General features: G+C 43.7%; 1 protein-coding gene across 3 annotated transcripts in view; it reads left to right on the plus strand.

The window, feature by feature from the left end:
• Positions 1–24,185, plus strand: part of Kiz (kizuna centrosomal protein) — an 87,031-nt gene that overhangs the window by 38,424 nt on the left and 24,422 nt on the right. For all 3 annotated transcript variants that reach the window (XM_005380949.2, XM_005380950.2, XM_013512366.1), the window contains one exon: positions 17,502–17,595. In XM_005380949.2, coding sequence (XP_005381006.1) covers positions 17,502–17,595 — 94 coding nt within the window. The remainder of the gene's footprint in view (positions 1–17,501; positions 17,596–24,185) is intronic.

The raw sequence follows: 24,185 nt of genomic DNA on the forward strand, positions 1-24,185 counted from the left end.
AGAAGTCATGAGCATTATACAGAATCATTAGTTGTCTATACCACTAAATTTGGGCTATGATCTAACTAGTTATATAATAACCAGAACAGCCGTGATGGTGGTTTGGCTGTTGTAGCTGATCAGCCATGGTGGATTCTTGAGGGGGTGGGTTGCACTGTGAGCAGAGGCCTGGAGACAGCCAGCAGGGCCTGCATCTAGCAGCTGCTGGCTGTGGTGCACCAGCATGGGGCCCCCCTGCAGGCTGGAGCTGCATTCAGAGTGTGCACAGGTCCTCCTGACCTTCAGGCCCACCAAGTGAGCAGCCTGGTCCTGCTTCCTGCTAGCCAAGCCATGCTGCCGAGGGCAAGGATTCTGCTGTTAACATCTGTTTAAAAAAACAAAACAAAACATAAAACCAGGAGACATCATGGTAGAAGAACAGGGAAACAGGGAGACAGAGCAGATGCGCATTTGTCATTTTATGAACCTCTTCAGTTCTTTTCAAAGACACAGATAAAGTATGATCAGAATATACCGTGAGTGCTTAAACTTATGGAATTTGTTAAAGTAAAGGACCCCACAAATCCTCCCCTTCCCTTAACACACTTATCCCATTGTTCTTGCCACATTCTGAAGCAGTTCCTGAAGTCTGTGTGTCTTTGCGAGGTGTGGTCAAAAGTACAGTGAATGCTGCTGCCGAATGTCAGCAAACAGAAATGCAGGCTTCTAAAACCGTGACACCATAGCCGGGCATGGTGTCACACACCTGTAATCCCAGCACTTGGGAGGCTGAGGCGGGAGGAATGCCATGAATTTGAGCCCATCCTGAGCTACATAAGTGAGTTCAAGGCCAGCCTTCACTACAGAGAAAGACTGTCCTTAAAAAAAAAAAATGACACCATGTTCTCACCCACCTTGGTGACCAGATCTGATACTGTGTGACTCCTGGCTCTTCCCCAAAGTCAAAATGACCATGAAAGATCAGTATTTTGAATCCATTGAGGCAGCCAGGACAGTGCTGCTGAAGACTGTCAGGAAAGAGGACTTCAGAGCTGCTTCAGAAAGTGTCAAGAACAATGGGATAAGTATGTTTGAAGTGAAGGGAAAGATTTGGGGTGGGGGGGACTCATGGCAATATGTATTTTATGGTAAAATGCTTCTTTTAATTTAAACATTCACCATACTTTTGATTACACCTTATAAATTTGAGTTACTGAAAAGCTTCCCTCAGTTTTTTTCCAAACTTAGCTTTTTAGTCCAGAACATTCAACTGTTAGATTGATGGTTTGCTGACTCTTGCTGAGCCTGTCCATGCCCTTCTGTACCAGGCCAAACTTTACTTCCCTCTGTGTAACACAGGGAGAGGTGGGGTTCCTTGCAGAGGATGAAGGGAGAGGGATGCTGAGGAGAGAAACGCAGTGTTGCTAAATTCGGTCAAAATAAGAGTTTGGGGGCTGAGGGTGAAGCTTAGTGGCAGAGCAGGAGCTTAGCAGGCCTGAGGCCCTGGACTCCATCCCCAGAGCTGCTGGATGTGCTGTGCAGGCACACTGAATACAAGAGTTTGGGGTGTAGGAAATAGCCAGGGGAGCTGTTGTTGGCATAGGACTCTGCTGTCTTTAAAGTGAGGCCATGTTAAAATGTTCCTGAAATGAAAACATACTACCTTTATAACTAGGAAAAAAAAGCCCTTAGAACCATCTTTCAGGACTAGGGATATAACTCAGTTGTAGGGTGCTTGCCTAGCATACACAAGGCCTTTGGTGTCCCCCTACCCCACAAAAAAATACCTTTTAGAACATCCTGAAATTAGAGTATGTGATGGTTGCACAACTGTGAGTTGCTAATAAAAATCATTGACATGTACATGTTAGTGAATCTATAATGTGTGAATTGTGCCTTAGTAAGGCTGGGGGTTTTTTCTTTAAGTCTCCTGGCTTCCATGGCCTGAGCACCATGTCCTGTGGTACATGCGTAGGGGCAGGGCACCTTTGGTTGTGTGGCTGGTGTCACAGCTCCCTATAATGAGAATGCTTCAGATGACCATTTTTAAAAACATAAACCAAATATTATTCATGCCATACAAAATATTTTATAGTTTATGATTAAATGTTTAGCATGTTTACAATAAAAATAAAACTAGTACAGAAGCAGTAAACTATTGAATATTTTTGTCCTTTTCACCTCATTTTAAAATTCATTTTTTCTTTGTTTCCATTAGGACTCTTTACCAATTTGAATTGCAACATATCAGGGAAGCCCAGGCCCACAGCCTTCCTGCCAGCTTTGCCAGAGGCTCTGCTTGTGCCCACAGGCTCTGAGTTCTCTTTCTTGGCCCCATTCCCTGTGGATTGGCTTGGTTCTCAGGCCCAGCAGCCAGAAGTCTTGGTCCTGGCCATCTGAGTCTCTTGTGTCAGCTGATTGCACAAGTCAGCTGTTACCACAGATTGTACCCACTCTGCCTCTTTGCTGTCTCCGTAGCTAAGGAGTTAGTCAGTGGTTTCCACCTGGACCTTGTGCTCACCTGTGAGACTTAGCCAGTGTATCTGAGTACCCGTGGGGAGGGTGGCTCATCAGAGGAAAGGTAGGCTGTGGTGCTGGGTGAGAGCACAGCATTTTCCTTCTCCCCATCGCTGATGGTGACTTCCCTTCTCCCTTTTGCTGCCCCTTTTATTCCTCCTCCTTCAGTCCCATCTTCCCTTTTAGTCTTTTTATAACTTTCAGTTCTTACCCAAAGTGATCAGTGCAGGCTTCTGGAAAGCCCTGATCCATTTTAAGATGGGTTTGAATAAGAACTTCGGACTTGCTTCTGGAGTGGGGAACTACCCTCCAGGAGGGAGGAAGATATGTACATAGGCCATGTGGACAAGTCCCACTACAACTCAAAAGCTAAGCCAAAGCGAGGCCTTCCTGTGTCCTCTGGACTTTTGTACTGAATCTCACTGTTTCAGTCTTTGTGGGAGACAGACTCTTACTTAACCCACAAGAGACCTGTGAGGAGCAGTTCTGAAGCCCCTGTATTTTGTCACTTTTAAAAGTTGTCTTTTTTCTGTTTTCCTTTGTCAGTGTAAATTCATTCTCATTTGCTTAGCACTTTGGTGGACTGTGTTTCAATCTACCAAGAACAATACTAAATTTGAGTATTTTCTTTATTGCAGTGATTCTTAAATATATTCTAATAGTAGAATTAATTATCTTACAATTGAGCAAAGTAGTCTTTCCCACATGTATAAGAAAACGAATTTTTATAATTTTGAGAATTTTCCCAAAATCATTCTACTAAAACTTTATTACCTGCTGCTATAGCTTACATACTGAAAGATACATGAAATGAATGAGAAAACCAAGTGGAAAATAGTAAATTTAGAAACAGCTGATCTTGTGAGCTTGAATAGTTCTTCTCTTAATATTATGCACATATGTGTCAGTGATTTGATTTTTATATTATGTACATATATTCATCATCTGTTACTAAGACGTTTTTGTAACTTTTGTGTAATAAAATGGAGTATCTCATGCCTCATGGGATTTTGCAAAACATTCTATGAATTCAGGTGTTCTGCCGCTTGAGACAGGAAAAGGACTGCTGTCCAGCACAGTGGGATCCCCTTCTAGTCCTAGCTTGTGGGTGTTGATGTTCCTTCCTGATCTGCTGGCCTGTGTGTTACACGGACTGTGCTGGCTGTGGCCATCTCTCTGCCAGCTGCAACCATGAGCATACTTAGAATTGGTGTCTGCTGTTTTGAAAAGTGCACCTCACCCAAATTGGAAGGTCCTTGTCTGACTCCCCCTGAACTCTGCCACAGATGCAAGGAGCCCTGTCACTTGATTCCTGGGTAGCCCCCGGGAGCCTGTGAGCTCTGGTCATTTTCTTGTATGCATTCTGCCTGCTGTCTTCATAATCCATCCATTTATTGATCTATAATGATTTATGGTCCACTTCCTTGTTTCTTCTTCTTTTTTTTTTTTTTTATGTCTTTAATGTTATCTTAGCAGCTTATGTGAATGAACATTTGACTAAAATAAGTCAATTTAGTTTCTTCAGTTTGATACAATATTGACTCTTTGGAGGGCCAGCTGTTAACCAGCATTATTTTTTCAGCAGCCCTGTATTTGATTTCTGCCACACTCAGACAATAGGAGTCAAGTGTGAACAGCCACACATTTCTACCTTTGGAAGGCACCTTCCCTATGTATTGCCACTCCCATTTCATTATTATCTTAGGAGTGGACCTTGGCAGAGTCGGAACATGAGGGGCCTTCCCCTGCCCGCCTGACACCACTCAGTGCATGATGGCTGTGCACTGGGCCCTGTTCTCACTTGTCAGAGTTAATTGTTCTCTGGAGACTCACTGATCCTGGAGCAGTGATGCACTAACTTATTTGAAGGTCTGAGATATTGCCCAAACCCTAGTAAGCCTTTGTACCATCCATCATACCTCCATACCATCATCTACCATCCACCATCCCACCATTCACCATCCCACCATCCACTGCCCACCATCCACCATCCCACCATTCACCATCCCACCATCCACTGCTCACCATCCACCATCCAACCATCCACCATCCCACCATCCTGCCATCCTACCATCCACTACCCCACCATCCAGCACACCCACTGGCTTCCCTTCTCCCTGTGTACACTCAAAGTCTGACTCTCACCATCCCAGTCAGTCTCCTTATCTCCTCACCCCCCCCAACATACATGCATGGATATGTTTGTTTCTGTGTACAGACAGACAGACCTGTAACAGCACAGCACAGTCTGACGCTTTATGTTCCTGTATTGATTATTAAGCCCCAGCAAAGATGATTCTATTTTGACAATATCAGGTGCCTTTTTACTACAAGCACCCTCTAGAGTTTAACTATAGAACTGACAGAATAATGTCTAATGAATGTTAGGTTAGTATCCCGTGAGGGTATTTTTTAACTTTTCTAAAGGACAGAGTCTGATTACATTATGCTTGTGGAAGACATAAAGTTATCTGAGAATAAGACATTTACACTCCAACCTGGTTTTTTTAGCAGATGGTTAAATCATGCTCACTGTAAGCTCTGTCCAGCCTAGAGATGGATTTTTGTGAGTTAAGTCTAAGGTCCCTAGAGATTTATCAGAGAGAGACCGGGCTGAGACCACTTATCGTTCCCTACAGGGCATCTGCAGCTATCACTAATGATTCCTGCTGCTCTAAATGTGTGATGAGTTCCGGCTGGTTATCTCTGCTGAAGGATGGAGGGAAGCATCTATTATAAATTCTCCCAGGCCTTCCAGCTCCTCATTAAGAAACTTTTTAAAAAGTGGCATGGGAGGGGCTCGTTTCTGACAGTGAAAATGGAACAGAATGATGAGGTCTGTTTGGAGGCCAAAGCAGGGAGAGGCCAGGGCTTTGCTTGTGCTTCTCTGCTACAATGAAGAGGACCTCAGTGCAGACGGACAGTACCGACAAAATGTAGCCTATAGTTCAAGCTGTCAGCTTAATCATGCCGTTTCCAGGTAGAGAGAAGGAGCCCTTGTTTCCTGGGTAAAGAGAAGCAGCCTTGTTTGCTGACCCCTGGTCTGCAGCCTGCCCAGACCGCCCTGTGCTGCTGGCCTTTGTGTCTCGATCCCCTCCTCCCCTCCCTGGGGCATTGTGCTCCCTTCAAGTGGACCCCTGGAAGGGACCACCCAGGGGGCTGCACAATGGGGGCCGAGGTAGCCACCAAAACATAGGTTTTGTAAGACAGCCCCTTAAAAGAAAAATACTGTTTAACTATGTGTTTATCCTTTCTGCTACTGTTTTGTGTGGAAAACAAAACCCCGTATACAAACTTCTCTGTGGCCTCTGCTACAGCTGTTCCACCCCATTGGGGGTCAGGCTTGAGATAGTCACGTCCAGTTTATTTTCCCAGGGCACTAATTCTTGATGTGGTTTATGTTTACATGCTTGGATTTATGGCCAGGAAATTTGATATCAAAACAAGTTGCACTGGCTTTATGAAACTATTTTATCAGTAGTCAGCAGAGTTGGTGGCTGGTATTGCTCTTGGGTGAAATTTGTTTGCAGTGCTACTTAACAAAAGCTGGCAGCCGGAATTCAGTTCTCAATAGCTATTTACACCTCTGTAAAAGGATTAGCTCCAGCCCATTGTTGCACTGTTTAAATTTTAATTTGCATCCTTATGGAGGTAGCAGACCCCTCTGTGGTCTCCTTGTGCTCTGTACCTGTGTGTAGGAGGTCACTAGAGGTTTTCTCTAACTGGTGAAGGTACTAAATGGCCTCAGATGATCAGTACACCACGCAGATTGAGTTAGTGTCCACACTTTTGATGGACAAGACAATGATTGGCTTTGGTTCATTAGTTGTATTTTATAGTAGTTGTAAACCTCGGGGTCTAGTATGTGGGTGCTGTGTATTTTAAAACCCAGTTCTGCTGCATATGTATAAACCCAAGGACCTTCACGTGTCTTGAGAGGACTTTAAACGTTGCTAATTGTAATCAACACATTTTGGGGGAGAATTAAATATAAAAAAGAGCCTGAACTAAATAAGATGATCATTTTAAAAGTAATCCTTTCTGTCCAGACTGTATATTCGCAGCTTAAGGCTGAAAGGCCTCTGTCGTTTAGATTGCCCCATAGACCGCAGAAGCAGCTGTCCTTTTGCTGGGTTAAAGCTGGAACGATATGTCAGAGTTTCAGATAGAGAGCTCTGGCTATAGCAAGTTCTAAACACAGTATACAGATGTAAGCCAGCAGGGCAAGGGCAGCAGAGGAAGCTAGGAGGGCACAAGTATGGGGGAAAGAAGGGTTGTGATTTAACTCTTAATAACAAAAATGAAAGTTGGTAGAATGTTTGGTTGAAATGGAAATAGAAAATCTGGGATATTTTAATGACCCCCTCATCACTAATTCCAGCTGCTTTCCATCATAAAGCCTTTGTTCATGAACTCACTAGATATTTATTACATCCACGCTGGGACCTGTGCTACCCATGGAATCAGTGATATTGTATGGGGAGTGGAAAGAATTATAGTGGTTGCTGAGACTAGGCAGGAGAGAAAATGTCATTTAAAAGGACCTCACTCACCTGCAAGGTGCCCATAGAACAGGTGTGCCAGGCTCAGGGAGGTGAACATCCTGCTTATAATGCCGCCCTTTCAGGGCGTGCTCACAGGAGTGGATTGTGGGGCTGAGGAGCTTCTCCCCAGGAAATGACAGCAGCATCCTGGAGGCATTCCAGGGCAGGTGGGCCATGGCAGAAAGCAACCGCAATCACGTTATTTTTTGTTTCCTAACCTTGAAGAATTCTGAGACAGTGACTGGATTTGCTAGTTCAGCCTCATAAAGGCAAAAAGAATTATGATTTCAAAATTAAAATTATTAGCTGGGAGTGGTAGTTCACACCTGTAATACCAGCACTCACAGAGCTAAGACAGGGGTATTGCCATGAATTCAAGGCCACATTGGGCTATGTAGTGAGACCTCAACTCAAAAAAAAAAAAAGAAAAGAAAATCATAAATAAGAAAGTTTGTTCATTTTACTGTTTTGTTTCTGTGAACAGGTGCCAAGAGAGAACAAAAGGGGCATTCAGAAAACTCACCTTTGATTTACACCTGAAAAGGGTTTTTAGTATATCACTTTGACTAACAAGTTTGTTTCTTTTTTTGGGGGGGTGGTGGTTTTCTCCGGTACCGGGAACCGAACTCACGACCTTGCGCTTGCCAGGCAGGCGCTTTTGCCGCTGAGCTAAATCCCCAGCCCCACAAGTTTGTTTCTTTTAAAAAATAAAAAATAAAAACAGACCAAGGGAGTGTGGTGTGAGAAAGCAGTCAAGCTCCCCAGAGCTCCCCCAGAGGGACCCCACCCTGCAGGCTGGGGAAGAATACTGGGTTGGACGGAGGGAAGAGGCTCCAGAACAGGACTAGAAGGAGAATGGGGCTGGACCCATGAGAGAGTGGACAGTGAGTGACCAAGCAGGTTTCAGCAAGTACCGGGTTTGGGAATGCAGGTCACTGGTCCTGCGCCCTTCCCACCTCTGTGCATTTGGCTTGTTCCCCAGTTAACTACCAAATGAGGTGAGCTCAAGTAAGCCTGACTCAGAGCAGCTGTGTTGAAGAGAACAAGGTTGAACTGGACATTTGTCTTACAGTGACAGTCAAGCATCCCCAGAACTGACCTGCCCCGGTGGTAGTGAGGGGGCTTAGGGTCTCGGATGCAGGCAATGGGGCGGGGGTGTGTTTGCAGTGGAGAATTTCAAAAGAGTGATGAAACTGCTGGTCATTCGGCCTTCTCTTAGCACAGTTCCTAGGACTGGCAGCTCCCTCTGGGGGCTGTGTCGCCGAACTCTGCCCCCCAGCACTGTTGCCAGCCTGCCAGCTCCCACAATTGGTTCCCGCTTGTAGAGAATGTAAAGCCTCTCATGCCTTCCAAATGTCCAGCCTGGCCAAGAAGGGGGACAGAGGCTGTCTGAGCGGGAAACTCCAGCTCTGTCCTAGGCCACATATGACACCTGAGTAGCTACTGTGGTGTTTACCCTTTTTGAATGAATTGCCACGTTTATAAATTGGGAGATACCACATATAAATAAATCTTGCAGTTGTAAATTCTTCTCTTAAAAGCTGGGAAGGTCTGGCCTTCTGTACATATGTTTCATCGTAGCAGCTAGAGGGTAGCTGGCCCTTTGCTGAAGCCCTTGCCCCTGGCTCTGCAGCCCCAACCAAGCCCCCCTGGGCATCACCCCTGGGCTAGGCGGCCGCTCTGTGCACTGCCTGTGCCGCAGCCAGCAATCTACTGTGCTCCTTGTGTCCCTCTCACACTTACCAAGTTCAGTGCCCATGCCCCAGGCCACTCACCAACTCTGTCCATGCAGGCTTTGCTTTCCAGGAACCACTGACAGTTCAGAAAGCCAGGAGTTGTATTCTTTCCCGAGTTTCCCATGAATTTAATTTCATTACCAGCTGATTACCATGAGCACCAACCCCACCTGGCCAAACTTGTCTCCTTCACTAGTCCACACACCCCTCTTACCCTGCCATTTCTGCTGCCAGTGCCACTCCATAGCATCAGATGCCATCTGCCCTTCCCCTCTGCCCCCAGGCTAGAACCTGGCTGCTGAAGTTCCTCCCTCAATTCCTCTGTCCCACTTCCTGGTTCCTGATGGTCCAAGGGCCTGCTGGGGCCCCTTACCATGACCATGTGTTCTTTCTCCCGAGCCAACTGGCTTCCTTCTCAGAGATCATCTCCCTTTCTTACAAGCAGGTATTCTGGGAATTGAGTGGCAGGAAGAAAATGAAGATCGTTTGCAGAAGCAGTGTGTTCATTTGCAAAGTCTTTCTCACTGGACTAGGACTGCAGGTGGGGAAGTTCCTGAGTCTGCTTGCTGGCCACATGACTGATACCATATGGAGGAAGGTGAGGAGTCTTGCAGGAAGAATCAGGTCAGACTGTGCCTAGACAGACATGGGTTCAATGAGCCAGACAGACCTGGGCCCCAGAAGGGTTAAAGCAGCAGAGCTGCAGGGTGAAGGGCCCAGCATAAGATGTGGCCACAAAGACTAGCAGTTCAGCTAGAAGCCTGGGCCTTGGAGCTAGAGCATCAGGAGGGAAGACCAGAGTCAGAGCAGGGCTGGAATCCAGTGGGCCCATTTGTATTTCCTGACACACAGAGGCCTGATTCGGCTAGAGCAGGGAGAAAGGGTAGGCAGAGGCTGTAGTTCCACGCCTTCCAGTAGACTGACTCCTCCCTCCTGGGTATCAGGCATTGACCAGCATAGGGACTCAGGAACTCACCCAACCACACTGCTGTTACCCGTGAGAAAGACTGCAAATGGATGATGATTGCACGCTATCTTCATTTTCTTTGGGGTTATGTTTTGAATATTCTCAACAATGAATGTAATTAGGGCTTCTACCTAGAAACACTGTCTGTCTTTGATAACTTCTCCCTTAGCTAAATAGATTCTCCTCAAAAAGGTATTTCTTTAAAGCCAGTCACTACCCCAGCCTGTTCAGAGACTGTCATCCCACAGTGACATGGTCTAATCTGGAACAGTGGCCACATCCTTAGGTTCTCCCACTTGGTGTACACCTGCCCCATTCCCACACCCTCCTATTAGTAAGAATAAATAAAATATTGCTGAGATAGGATCTGAATAGAAAAACAATAGTCATTTCTTTGCATTTAGAAATAGAGGATATAAGCTATACCTCAGCCCTAAGCTTTCAACTTCTTAGCAGTGACAATTTAAGTAAATTTCATACGAGTTGTAGATATCTGCATTTGTTATGATTGACAATATAAAATTAGCCTTTTCTGCTGTTAAGATTGCTAGATTCTTGTCAGTGATGTGGGAGGTGGAGTGAGATTGCCCATCTATGGATTTGAGCATCAGTAAAGTCATCAAAGGGTTAAAAGCTACTTCCTTGGGTGGATTTAAAACTGCCACAAACACACAAGCAAGTTTTCAAACTGCCTTGTTTTACATCTTCATTCAGAGACAGTATAGTTGCTGCATTTTTATGTCTAGATTATATTACAGATATATTTCAATAAACCAGGAAGAACCAGCGTAGATGCTCGAAGCTGATGCTCTGCGCTTAAATAAACATCTCCGGCAGCACCTGTTTTATTTTATAGGCTCTGTAATCACAGTGACATTCCTGGAGAAGGAGACCTTGAGGCTTGCAAAGCAGCTGTCCTTCCTAGCTTCCCAGACTCCTAGCTGCGGTGACGGCAATAAAAAGCTGGTCTCTGTCACTGGCGTGAAATTGCTGCTGTGTTTAGACCATTCTTGCTCCCAGTACTTCCAGATCAAAAAGAATTGCAATGTGGCAGAACTTTGTCTACACTGCCAGCATGGGGTAGACACTTACAGTCATCAGTGTAACTTTTTTTGTGGGCTGTCCCATCTGTCTTTCTGTAAATATACAGTATTTGTTTCTAATTGTTAGGTGGACTCATCTGCCTGTCTGCCATAGTGATGTTTGAGAGATGTAGATTGTGCTTACACTAAGAGTTGGGTGGGGAGAGACAGGGGTAGTAGCCTTTGGTGTGTTAATCCTTCCCACTGAGCAGCCCAGGTTATGTTCAGCCGAGCCACAAGCCAAAAAAGTCCTCAGTGGTAGGTTCAGGACCAGATGGGTTCTCAGATTTCCAAGGTTACACTAGATATGTACCCCAGCCTAAAGCTGGTTCAAGAGTGATCTCTAGACCCAGAGGCAGGTTATGGCAGCTTGCTAGAAACATGTTCTCAAATCTACTCTAGCCCCTACTTGAGACCCCTCTGGATCCCTTCCAGACCCCTTCCAGACCTCCTGACTCAGGGACTGTGAAGGTGGGGTCAAGTATCTGGGTGTCCATGAGCCCTGAGGGGACTCTGCACCTGATAGTTTGAGAACGACCAGTCCAGGCTGTACCTCAAGTGTCTGCAAAGCTGGGGTGAGCGATGGCTAGTGGTTTTCAGGGTAGCTGGTGCCTATGAGCCAAGGCACTTGGACACCTTCCTGGGCCAGTCAGAAATCAGTTCACGTCCTCCACCCACCTATAAGTGACCTGAGTTTCTCATCATGGCCTCAGAAGCTTTGTGGCATCTGGGCAGTTCAGTTACTCAGCAGAGTGTATGGTGGTTTGTCCAGTGCTGGGACCTTCTAGGTGCCGAGGTCATGTTGCACAGATGCACTGGTGTCCTTACTTTGGCTATTTGAGCCATGCATTTTACTAACTTCAACCACCTGGCTTATTAGCAGGAAGCCAACTGTCCCCATAGTCAGGAGACACTTCTGTGAGAAAGCCTATCTGACAGGGCCTTGCCTGGCTGAGTGCACAGCCCCGGGTCTGCTCAGCTTATGTCCTCAGCACCCATCTACCTTTCATGTCAGTGATGTAAGTAGGGAGGGCCACTGTCTTCCTTCAGAGTCGAATTCAGCTTATGTCTGGTATTTAGTGGAGTCCCATTGTGAGGTGTGTAGGAATTGGGACCAGTCTCTAAACAGAGACCTTGACACAAGCAAATTTACTGGCTTAGGTGGTTCCTTATTTATTTATTCATTCATTCATTTACTCATTTATGTATGCAGTACTGGGGTTGAACCCAGGGCCTCTCCCCTGAGCTACATTCCCAGCCCTTTTAAAAGAACCCTTTTGAGACATGATCTTACTAAGATCCCCAGGCCGATTGGAACTTGAAATCCTCCTGTCTGAGCCTCACAGGGCGCTAGGATTACAGGCATGTGCCACCAGGCCCTGCAAGTGGTTGCAGTTTGCATAACCACTTTCATCCGCGCAGATGATCTCTGAACCCTGGAGGACGCTGGAAATGTCCTTTTTAGTCAGAAGCTTCTCAACTTCTCCCCTGTTTCTTGTCATGCAGAATCAAAACGACAGTTTTAAGCTACTCCTTTGTGAGGTCGGGGAGGAATCTTCCGGAGCTGCATTGGTCTTTTGGTGATTCCATGTTACAAGACTCTTTAAAACAATCTCCTATTTCTTTCTCAGTGTTCTGTCTGCTTATATACTGTTCGGCATAAGCCACAGTTGCGGTATGTGCTCAAAAGCATAAATACACTTGGAATTCTAGGCGTAAACTCATTTGTTGTACTGGATAATTGTTCGTGCAACTCTTAGCCCAGGCTGCCCAACCGAGACTGTGGGTGATAAGATGTGATGTCTGCACTTGCTTCACTAACAGTCGTTGGAGTCTCTCACCGTTCATAACCAAGCATTGATTTCTGTCATGGAAGGTAGCATTTTACATGCTGTTGACCTACAGTTATGAACAAATCAGCCTTCCATTAGAAATGATCCTTTGCTATGACCAATGAAAATTTTAAAATTAGTAATCTAGGTCTTTAATACCATTTCTTTACCACAGTTGTTTTTTAAACCTAAAAAGAAGTCAGATAGAGAAGTCAGGAGTGACATCTAATCTGCGCTATGCTCTGTTATGATGAGAATTGCTTTGTGTGTAGTCACCAGAGATGCTGTTGTGTATAAGCACACTGTTTGCCACTGGTTCACTTTCTGCCCTGGAAGAAGTGTCAAATGTTTGTGGTCTCCGGGAGAAAGCACTCAGGTTTTGAGATATGAATTCTCTGAATGGAGTTTAATCACCAGTGCCCTCCCCGCTTGCACCAGGAGCTGCTACACCTCTCAGCATTGGAGTTCTTGCTGGGAACTGTCCCAAGGGAAATAGTCCTCTATGCTGTTTGGCCTTCCTGAACCCAAGAGCTCCACTGGCAACTTGATAAACCATTCTAGAAACACTGGCTTGGAGACAATGGCCTCCTTTTTTCTTCAGTAGTTAATAACTCTGATGACATAGAATCCTGAGCCCAGCCATGTGGGGAGACTGGAGCAAGTGAGCCTGTGGCATAGGGGCATGTGTGGTACTGCAGCCCCCTGTCCACTCCTGAGGCAACCCTGGCAGCCACAGCTGTCTGCTCACCTTAGCTGTGCAGTCGGATGTCTGCCCCAGTCTGTGCTCGCCTAGAAAATAATCCGAGCACTTCTCCACTCTTGTTCACAAAATGGAGCATCTTCAGAGAAAAAAGGAGAAACCCACTGCTGACAGCAGTATTGATTTATGTTACACCGAGGATTAAGTGTTCTGAGACCTTCGTAGGAAGAGCATGCTATTATTAGGTGGGAGACTTATTGTTTTAGACAATGATGAGTTATTAAAATATGACTCATGTCATTTAGGTAGTTGATTAAAAAGTTTTGTTCATTATTGCTTTCAGGAAAACATTTAACATTAAGTAGTTTTATCATATATGAAAAACATAATAAAACTACTTATCATTTGTTACATTTTTTCCAGGTGCAACTAATTATCTCTATTGGTGGCGATTTTCAGAAATAATTATGCTCTTATACTCATGCAGAAAAATTGAATTAGCTTTATATTGTTCAAAATACAGTATGTAAAAACTTTACTTTATTCTGCCTATATTCAGGACATTTATTACTTTGATTTAAAACATTGATCAAATTATCAGTCTGTGGTAAATCAGCTGTAGTTAGTAAATGCTAATACATTTAAGTTGTAGTTTCTGGTAGAAACCATTTCAGGTGTATAAAATTAATTATGACTTAAAAGTACTTTATATATTAAATTACACGAGTATATAAATTACCTGACACCAACTTTGTTTTTTCTGTGATATTGATGTTATAGGTTTTTCCAATGGTAAAATCAACAAGAGAAAAAAGCTCCTTTAAATCTTTTACCCCTTTGCTGATTTTCTGATTTGTTGCGTTTCCAGAGCCGCGGGTGAGACCCCGTTCCAGGACATTCCTGCCTGGGAAGCTGAGCTCTGTCCAGTGTGGCATGGGCTTAGCTGCACAGCCCTCACAAATCCTAAATGCGGTGCCTTCTTTACCTCTTGGCTATCAAGTTTGCTCTTTTGTGGGAAATAGACACAGTAATTAGAGAAAACCTAAACTAGTTCTCTCAGGCCAGGACCCAAAGGGCCGTTGCTATTGGCTGGAGTAATAATAATGAGAGTCCCACCTTGGCTCTGTCTCTTCAGCACATCGATTGTATTCGTCACCAGAGACTGTTCTCTCATCAGTTCATTCACCTAACTAATTTTAATCATTTAATCTCTACTAATCTGGCTTCCCAGCTAGAAACACAATTGATTTACCTACTAAAGAAATAAACCCACTGAACTGACTAGAATTTACTGGCAAGCAGCTGGGGCTTTTTCCCTAGGGAGATCTAGTGAGACCTGAGTAGTGGATGCAGAGTCAGAACAGAGGACCCAGGCATTGGTGTTGACATCACTGTAGAATGGTAGGAAACAGGAAAGGCAAGTTGTTACAGGGCTTTTTATCAAAGGAGTCAGAAGCCTTAGAATCGTTCTTGGAAGCTTTTGAATAAGGTCAGGAACTCCAGTGACATACCCACTTTATTCAGATCTTGGGAAAAACTAGGATTGGGTCAGGCAAATATTACAGAAATTAAGATTTATTGAAGAAGATTCTGAATTGCACCTAGGCTTACTTTTTTCCCTGAGCATTTAATGTTTTTTGCTTTTTTTTTTCTTATTCCCGGGGATCCATATGCTAGGCAAGTTCTCTACCACGGAGCTACATCTCTAGCCGTTCCAAACATTTTATTTCAAAAAATGTGAAAGACTAAGACAATCAAAAGGAACCATACCATGAATATCTACTGCCCAGAAGATTCCCCCATGGGTGTTTTACTCCCCTCCTATATGTGTGTCTGTCTGTCCTTCCTCCATCTCTCATTCTAGGTGTCAAAGTGGCAGACATTAATGCATTTTTTTCAACTTTTTACTTTCAAGTTCTTTCATATTTTGAAGATTTTTAAATGTTTGAAACCCTGTTTCAACCTGTACACTTTCCTTGGGTGGTTTAAATCAGTCACCATACCATTTTGCTTACAAGTACTTGTATCTCCAATATATAAAGTTTTAATATAATGCCTTTTTACAGAATTCTTTAGATATTTTTATCTAATTAGATATTAATTAGTTTATCTAACACCTAATTCATGTCCTTTTACATTTTTTTTGTTTGAATCAGGATCCAAATAAGGTCCACATAATATAGTTAGTCAGTGGGTCTCCTAAAATCTCTGTTTTACGGCATTACTATGCTCCATTTCTTCGGTTTGAAGAAGTTGGAGCACCTTCCTGGAGCATTCTCTGCTGAATTGTAGCCACGTGGCATTGTTTGACCAGTTCTTCTCTCCCATTTGGTACTATAGCCTGCTGGTTAGATCCAGATGTGTGGTACTGTTCCAGGCTAGGTTTTTGGCAGTAGAATGTCACAGTGGTGCTGATGTCCACTGGCATCTGCTCAAACAGCATATGGAATATGATCAACCTGAGGTTGGTGATACCAAGACTGCCTGTAGGTCATGCCTTAGAGTCAGGCACCTCCTGCGTAAGGTATTCTCTTATCTACTTTTCACAAATGGAAACATTTCCTAGACCTGTTCATTAATCTGGCTTTCTCAGCTTGACTATTCTTCTACACTTCTTGGAGGAACTTTTACTCATCAGCTATTTATAACTCTGCAGTACAGGGGTATTTTTTTGAACTACAGTTAGTACAAATGCTCGATTTAATCCCTTGGCAGACCATTTTTCAGAATAACAAGTTTTTACCGAAACAGCTTCCAAAAGTTTTGCCTTAGTAGTGTCCAAAAGTTTGTTTTAAATTATTTTGTTTTTGTGATAAACACATAACAAAATGTACTATTTAACCTTTTTCGTTGTTGTTTTGTGTATGTGTGTATACATGTGTTGGTACTGGGGATTCAATCCAAGTCTGCACTGAGCTACATCCACAGTCCCTTTTTATTTCTTATTTTGAGGCGGGACTCACTAAGAAGCTAAGTTGCACAGACTGGACTCGAACTTGCTATCCTACCTCAGCCACCACCATCCTAACCATTATTAGCTGTGCAGTTCAGTAATGTTAAGTATATTCACTTTGTTGTTCAGCAAATCAGTAAAATCATCTTAGGAAACTGAAATTCTGCCCATTAAGCATCTTCCTATTTTTCTCTCCCCAGCCCCACTTCCCTTTTCTGTCTCCATAAACTTCCTACTCTGGGGTCTTCGTATGGTATCTTCTTCTTTTGTCTTTGGCTACTTCACATAGCATAATGTCATCAAGATTCATCCATGTTATAATGTGTAACAAGGTTTTTTTCCTTTTTAAGGCTGTATGCAAGTTTTTATTTTTTAAGTTTTATTTATTATTCATTTTAAATGAACTCAAACTTGTAGATTTTTATAAATGAGTTGTGTTTTAGTCCCTTGCAGTTATCATTGTTATTGTCGTTATTTTGCTGCTCAGATTGCCCCATCTGTAGTTAGAATTCCTTTTATGATAGCCCCCAGGTCCATTTGAGAGGACTCAGTAATTCTGGAGCCCTTCCTTCTTTTCAGGTTCAGTGAATGTTCCAGGCTCATCTTATATATTTCCTGCAACCAGGAAATTTTTCCTCTAAGTATAATAAATATCAAAGTCTGAATAGCAATCCAAACTTACTTTTCAACTCTTTCCTATATTATTTTAATTTTTTAAAATTGTAAGTAGGTTATTGTAAAGGGGTAATAAAAATCGTGTGTTTCAGATGAAGATGTGATTTTTTTTCTTAAGTTTAGGGGGCTGACCATGTGTACTATGCTTCCCAGGTACCCCGCTGCACTTGAGATTCACTGTGCTTCTTGAAAACACACCAGTTCCGGGCTGCCCTCCCATGAGCCGCTCATTGAGGGTTAGGCACCCAGGCGTCACAAAGCTCCCCAGGGGGTTCTGTGTGCAGCCAAAGTGGAAAATGCCCATCCAGTAAGGAAATTATTACCAAAAAATATTTAAAAGCTTAAAAAATGATATTTGGGCTCAAATTTTCTTTAGTCCAGGATATGTTAGGTTGCAGACTTCTCTGGGTAAGCTTTCTTCTTCCAATTAGGCTGTAAGTCCTTTAGAAATGTGGGACTGTTGTAAGTCACCCAGTACTGTAAACATGTGACACATCTCCTGTTCGTGTCTCACAGATCTGAACAGGCGCCAGACCTGAGCTTCCACAGTGCACCGTCTGTCCAGCCTGCCGCCAGCCTGAAGAAACTTAGCCAGTCTCTCCACAAAGAGGTAGGTGGCTCAGCTCTCTATTCTCAGTTCAAAACGTGGACAAGGGGTCAAAGGTCAGAAATATTTATTTTTAAAAGAATAAATTTCAAGATTATATGTTATCCAGTTGAGGAATAACATATTCTCAAAAATGATTAACGTATTTGAGAAAGTGATAAGGGAAGTAATAAGTAAGGCTTTGGGATTGGTTTAACTTTCTGATCTTAGGCCTTTTGCCTAATTTTTTGTGTGGAAATCCTGACAATGTTAATTCAGATCCCAGCGGTGACCTGATTGAATGTACCTACCAAGCATTTTCTGGGGAACTTGGAAACATACGGTTTTCTGTATACTCTAAACAGTACCACAAAATACTGTAAGGTCCTTCACGTTATTTCAGCAAATATATATACATCCATCACCCTACACAGATACCAGCCCAGAGCCATTTAAAGGAAAGAAATTCAGTTATACCCTGGTACTCAGCTTCTTTAATACTCATTAATTTGTCCTTGATGTATTTCGATGTGACAGTTTTGTCGTGGTACTTGTCCTTTGCTTGGTACTTGATGCACAAGTTAGAACTTGTGGATGTCGATTGCCTCAGGACTTCCTCCCCATTCCAGCCAAAACAATTTATTTTTTACTCATCATTTTTGTACTTATCCTGCCTCCCAGAACCAATCAGCAATAAGTGTGGATGTGGTCCCTTCTTCCTAGGGATGGCACAGCAGGTGCTTGGAATGAAGGAGCACCAAAGAGCGTGAGTCCTGCAGAAAAGGGGCCCAGGCCACCTGAGAAGCAGTGAGGCAGGCATTAGGGTGGAGGGAGCACAGAGACACAGACATTTGACAGAGTAAGAGTTGGGGGCCCTGGGGCAACAAGGATGGGCAGTTAAGAGCCAGAGAGCAGGCTGGGAATCACAGTGCATATCAAGGCAACAGAGCTGTGCTGGAGGCAGCAGGGCAGGCTGTAGTCCTGTTGGTGGGAAAGAGCCCAAGGCAGTCTTGGGCCCTGCTGGGGATCCTGCTGGCCCTGGGCTGGGGACACTGTTTAGTCTGGTAGGTTTTGGAAAGCTGCTGGACTTGAGTGCTGCAGTCCTTAGGGAGTGCCATCTCTGGTTAGGAGGAGCCAGCCCTGCCATGGATCCGGCAAGGGGAAGGGACACTCTGACTCGAGCTGGTGCAGGAGGAGAGTTTGAATGTGCTAAACAGGAAAGGAAACAGTGGGGCAGATTCCCAAGGAAGGCACAGGAGAGCGGTCAGCAGCCCCCACTGAGAGTTTTTGTCTTAGTGCTCGCTGGCCCTGGGAGAAAGGGTGTGCAGAGTAGAGGAAATGAACCATTGAAGACACAGATGCCATTCCCCTGCCTCCCATGATCCCACCCCTCTTCAGGCAGGCTTGTGTCGTTCTCCCAAGCATTTTCATTTTGTCACATTGTATGTGACTCAATAAATAGCCCATCTTTTTGTTTTCTTAAGATATGGGGCCATTTTCAAATAATGTGCTTTAGGAAGAAAGAATTTCTGGTTTTTTTTAGATCTGTTGCATGTTTGTGGACTAATACAGATCCTAAGGAGACTGTTTCAGGTTTTATTGTCCATTTTCTTTAACACTCTTTTGCAACATTCTTTTCTATTCTCATTCATTCTGAGTGCACCATGTCTCAGCATTGTGAAGGAGGGAGTAAGTGTTAGTTGACTGTCAGTTGCTCTCTGGTCATCTTTTTCTTCCTTTAGGGTATTTATAACTTAGAGAACATGTTCCAAGTTCTAAACGACCAGCCTAGTCACAGTTTCTCAAATTAGAGGTATTTCTCAAATACCTCTATTTTTAGTCAGGAGGAAAGCTGCCCAGTGAATAACTAATGAGCCAAATGATGTGCTGCCTCCCCCAGTAGAGTGACAGTAGTAAAAATTACCAATACTGGTGGCAAAATCTATACTTCAGAATGGAAGCAAATGTGCTTTCTCACCCATTTAGGCGAGGCTGAGGAAAACCCAGGCACAAAACACAGTGTTACCAAACTGAGAGAGGTAGGGCCAGCCATGTGCACCTTGGGATCAAATGCTTTTGTGGGTTCTAAAACCACCATCGTGTGTGTGTGTGTGTGTGTGTGTGTGTGTGTGTGTACATGCATGCGTGAACCCAGGGTCTCGCACATGCTAAGCACAAGCTCAGCTGCAAAGCAAGCAGCCCCAGCCCACATCGTCCTTGTATGATGAGCAAAATAAAGTATCTTTGAGTTGTTTCTGTGTTTTGAAAAGATACTGATTTTTAGTAAAGAGTGCAGGTTAAATATCTCTTTTTAGATAAACTCTTAAAAGTAAGTGATTTTCAGAATTTAAGAAATTTCTATTATGAGTCCGTTGGTTCAGAGTCTCATGAAGCTCAGAAATATTTACTTTGGTCTCTCAAGTAAATGGCTAATTAAACATCCACATGTAGATGATGTTTACCTGTGGGCCCTGCTGCTGTCAGCCCCTTCTCTTGGGTAAACACATCATCAAAGCTGCCGAAACTCAGAATATGTCCCCTTGAGACAGATGAGAGCCAGCAGCGCCCGCATAACCTGTTATGCAATTATATAATTGAGCCGCATGCTTTTAATTGAGAAAAATTTGTAATTACTTTATGTGAAAAAAATTAGTTGGGTGCTTTATTAAAATAAAAGTGGCTTCATATTCCCTTTCTCCCAAGTCCTGTCTGTTTCCAGCCGGCAGAACTCGGACACAGCGAGCAGCCTGCTAATGTCACTCAGAGTGGGCCGGGCCTGTCCCCCCATCATAAGCACACTGGTTTTGTTCACCAGGAAGCCTGTCCCCTAATGGTCAGCTGTCTTATTAGTTTCTAAATACTCATTTGCTGGCTCATAGCAGCGTGTTCTCCTTTCTTTTAATTACTTCATGGATTGAAATCCCTTCCTCTCCTTCACTTAGCATGTGGCCTTTAATATTTGTCTGCTGAGAAACATGCACTGCACTCTTGTGTACATAATCTCCTCTTCCCTGCTTGTAGCAAAGAGTTTTTTCTTCCCTGCCATTGTGTGTCCCTCCCTCGTTTCCAGTGGGTTTAGGCACTCTCAATTCAACTGTGCAATTCACTTTTCCAAGTATCTGTGGTATTTCCTCAGAGTGAGTTCCCAGGTATAGAATTATTAGGTCAAAAGGTATCTACATCTTTCAGGTTTTTGTTATGCACCACCAAATCTCACCCTGCAAGGGTCATCAGAGTTAGCAGTAATGGATGAAAATGTCATTTCTCTGAGTTCTTCATAAAACTAAATACTACTGACTTTTAAAAAACCAATTTGAGAGGTGAAAATGACATCCAGTCTTTTTTGTTCATTTGGCCTTTTTGTTACAATTCAGGTCAAACTTGTTTCCTACCTATTCGTGAGCCATTTGTGTTTCTTCTTTCATGATTTAGCAGTTCTATTAGATAAGTCATAGTTTTTTATTGATTTATAAGAACTTCTCAAATTTATATGTTTTGTTGCAGCTTTTTAAACAGCTTAACTGTGACTTTCATTTTTCTTAATAGTGTTTTAGGCACAATATCTTTTCCATTAATAGCTCCATCTGTCTATGCATTTAAATATCATAATTGATAAGTGCCTGGATATAAATTAAGAGCCTAGATGTCTCATGGTTCTATATGTAATAGGATCCATATTTAAACTGAACTGTAAGGGAAATTCTTGTGGAGTCTAGGAATACTACTAAGTCTAGGAATACTACTAAGTCTAGGAATACTCATTTGCTGGCTCATAGCAGCATGTTCTCCTTTCTTTTATTTTTTTTATTTTTTTTATTTTTTTTGGTTTTTCTCCGGTACCAGGAACCGAACTCCCGACCTTGCGCTTGCCAGGCAGGCGCTTTTGCCGCTGAGCTAAATCCCCAGCCCCTCTCCTTTCTTTTAATTACTTCATGGATTGAAATCCCTTCCTCTCCTTCACTTAGCATGTGGCCTTTAATATTTGTCTGCTGACAAACATGCACTGCACTCTTGTGTGCATACTACTACTGAGTCTAGGAATACTACTAAGTATAAATTGTAGAGTGGCCTACCTGCCATCAGTGTTAAGTACGGGAGTGCCAGCATCAGCCCTTCTGCAGATTGTGTGTGCCCTGGCAGCTGTTTCTGTGCCCTATCTCCTGGTCCTAGAGTGGCAGAACAGTGAGGAGTTCTTTGTTGATCTCGATGGGGCTTCACACTGCTGAGAACAGTGAAATATTCTCATTTGCCTTCCTAGGTTCCAAATGTTTGTGGTTCCAAGGGTACTTTTATTCCTAACAGGCAAGTTAAGACTGGTCCATTCATAAGCACTGTCCAAAGCCCATGGAAAGTTAGCACCTGGAGGTATTTTTCAGAGACTGAGCTCTTTTTGCAGTGTGTGATGTATAAGAGAGCTTGTTAACTCCTCTGTACTTTGCAGGTGGAATTAGTGCCTGAACTCTTAGGTAAGTCTCTTCAGCTTGGGGTTTCCTTAGAAATACTGAGTCCTGGAGCATTTACAAACAGTGCATCCTGAGGATATGTCACCAATGTTTTTCCTGACTCTGCAGAAGTAGTTTTTGACTAAAACCTTATTTGACAGGTCCTTATGTGAGGCTGACTTGTTTCTGTGTCACTTGTCCATTGTCTGCTGCTTGCTGGGGATGTATATTGTGAATTCCTTCTCAGAGGGTCCCTGGAAAGACCCACTGCCCTCTCTGTGGGCTCTATGGTCCAGAAGAGTTGAGCCAACCATTCTCATGCTGCAATTTGACCGTCTACCACACTTTATATATATGAAGTCCTCATCTTTGAAAAATTGTCTATAGAATTATCTTAAGAAATGAGTTCATTTATGATGTTTCTATAAAAAAAGAAAAAGAAATCCTAGAGGTGAATATTGAATAATAAAGATAAATGGGGGGAAATGTACAAAATAAGTGAAAGTGGTGGAGCTGTCTGCTTACTGGGTTCCACACCTCATGATGGAAAAAGAGTGCTCAGCACAGAACAAGTAGCAGTAGTGGGATGATGTTTGCAGGATTATTGTAGCATTGTATTCTGTGTTCTTCATTCTGTGAAGCTCAATTTACATTCAACTCAAGTACAAGTGGATCCGATAGGAAATGGATATACAGTAGAGTAAGATTAATTGTGTGTCATTGGTGAAAGTGTCAGTCTAAAACAAGAAGTGGAGACCAGCTGTCCCACACCATGAGTTTATTTGGGACTAGTAGTGACTAGCAGTCCTGGATATGTGTGCTTGGTGGACCATCGGGGCCTCCAGGGGCTGGGGGCAAAGGAGAAGCTTTCAGAACAGGGGAACATTAACAAAAGGAGGAGTCCAGGCCAGCTACCTTGAAACAGAGACACTTGGTACAGGATCATGTTGTAGGCCTTGCCCTTGGCTCAGGCACCACTGTTAGACAAGTGTGCCTGTGCAGGCAACTCCTGTGGAAAGTTGGGCAAGTGCCTTATCTGGAGAAGTGCAACTTTGGAGAATTTCTTGCTCAGATCCTGTTGTAGGCATTCATGCAGGAGGGCTCTTCCTTCATGGCCTCCTGACTTCAACTTGTTGTCTTGGTGTAAGTGACTCCAGTTTGGTCCTGGTTAACTTGCACAGGGCACTAGGAAACGTGATCTGAGTCACTGATAATCCAAAACAGTTTCAGCGTTCAGAGGAGGAAAGTTGTTTATTTTAAATTGCTTACAAACCTATGAATCTTTACATTATCTGCAAATTCAGTGGTAGAAAGTACAAAGAACTTTGGTCTTTTAACAGTTTTATTCTTTAAAAAGTTGTTAAAGCAGTCATTAAAATGGCATGTCAAGAAATTATTTGTTACATTAAGATGGTATAAGTTTAGAAATATATTTTTAAAGGTCTCTCAGGATGTGTGAATTAGTGCTAAACCTCAGAAAAATGAAAATTACAGCTTTCACTGTGGGATTTAGGTCAGTTCTTTTTGTTCATATTATAAAATGCTTTTCATATACCCACGATTATTGGGCACACACAGACTGGACTAGAAGAGAGACACCACTCCCCTAGGACAGTGCAGAGAGCACACTGGCAATTGAAGGTTGGCATTTCAAGGGGCCCTGTCTACATTACTCTCTCTCCCTGGGCAGCGTTCAGGAGTAGGCACAGTGCAGAGTTGTACGTAGGCAGCAGGGAGGGGTAGAATGAGAGCTGTGGTGAGAGCCAGCCTTGGCCTGCGCTCCAGGAGGCAGCCTCTGTATGCGAGTCCAGTCTGCAGGAATGGGGAAACATAGCAGGTCATCTCAACAGAGTCATCGCCACTAGGCTGCAAAAGACCCAGCCTGAAGGGCTAACTTGATGCCAATCCTTTGGCCAGTGGTTAAAACTCTTAACCCCCACCACCATTGCTAAACCAGCTGCTCCAGCTGCTAGCATGGGCCATGGGGCCCACAGGCAGTCAGCCCCAGGGAGGGGAGAGGGCAAGCGCCTGAGGGAGCTGCAAAGCCACACGTACCAAGCCAGGTCTCCCACACCCAGCCTCAGTGCCTCTTCCTCAGAGCGTGTCCACCCTCTCTCATGTGAATCACAAGCAAGGCGCTCCTTCTTCCTGTCACTGAGTCATTCAAGCAAT

This window comes from Chinchilla lanigera, unplaced genomic scaffold, assembly GCF_000276665.1.
Source record: "Chinchilla lanigera isolate Chin_1 unplaced genomic scaffold, ChiLan1.0 scaffold00014, whole genome shotgun sequence".
Lineage (NCBI taxonomy): Eukaryota > Metazoa > Chordata > Mammalia > Rodentia > Chinchillidae > Chinchilla > Chinchilla lanigera.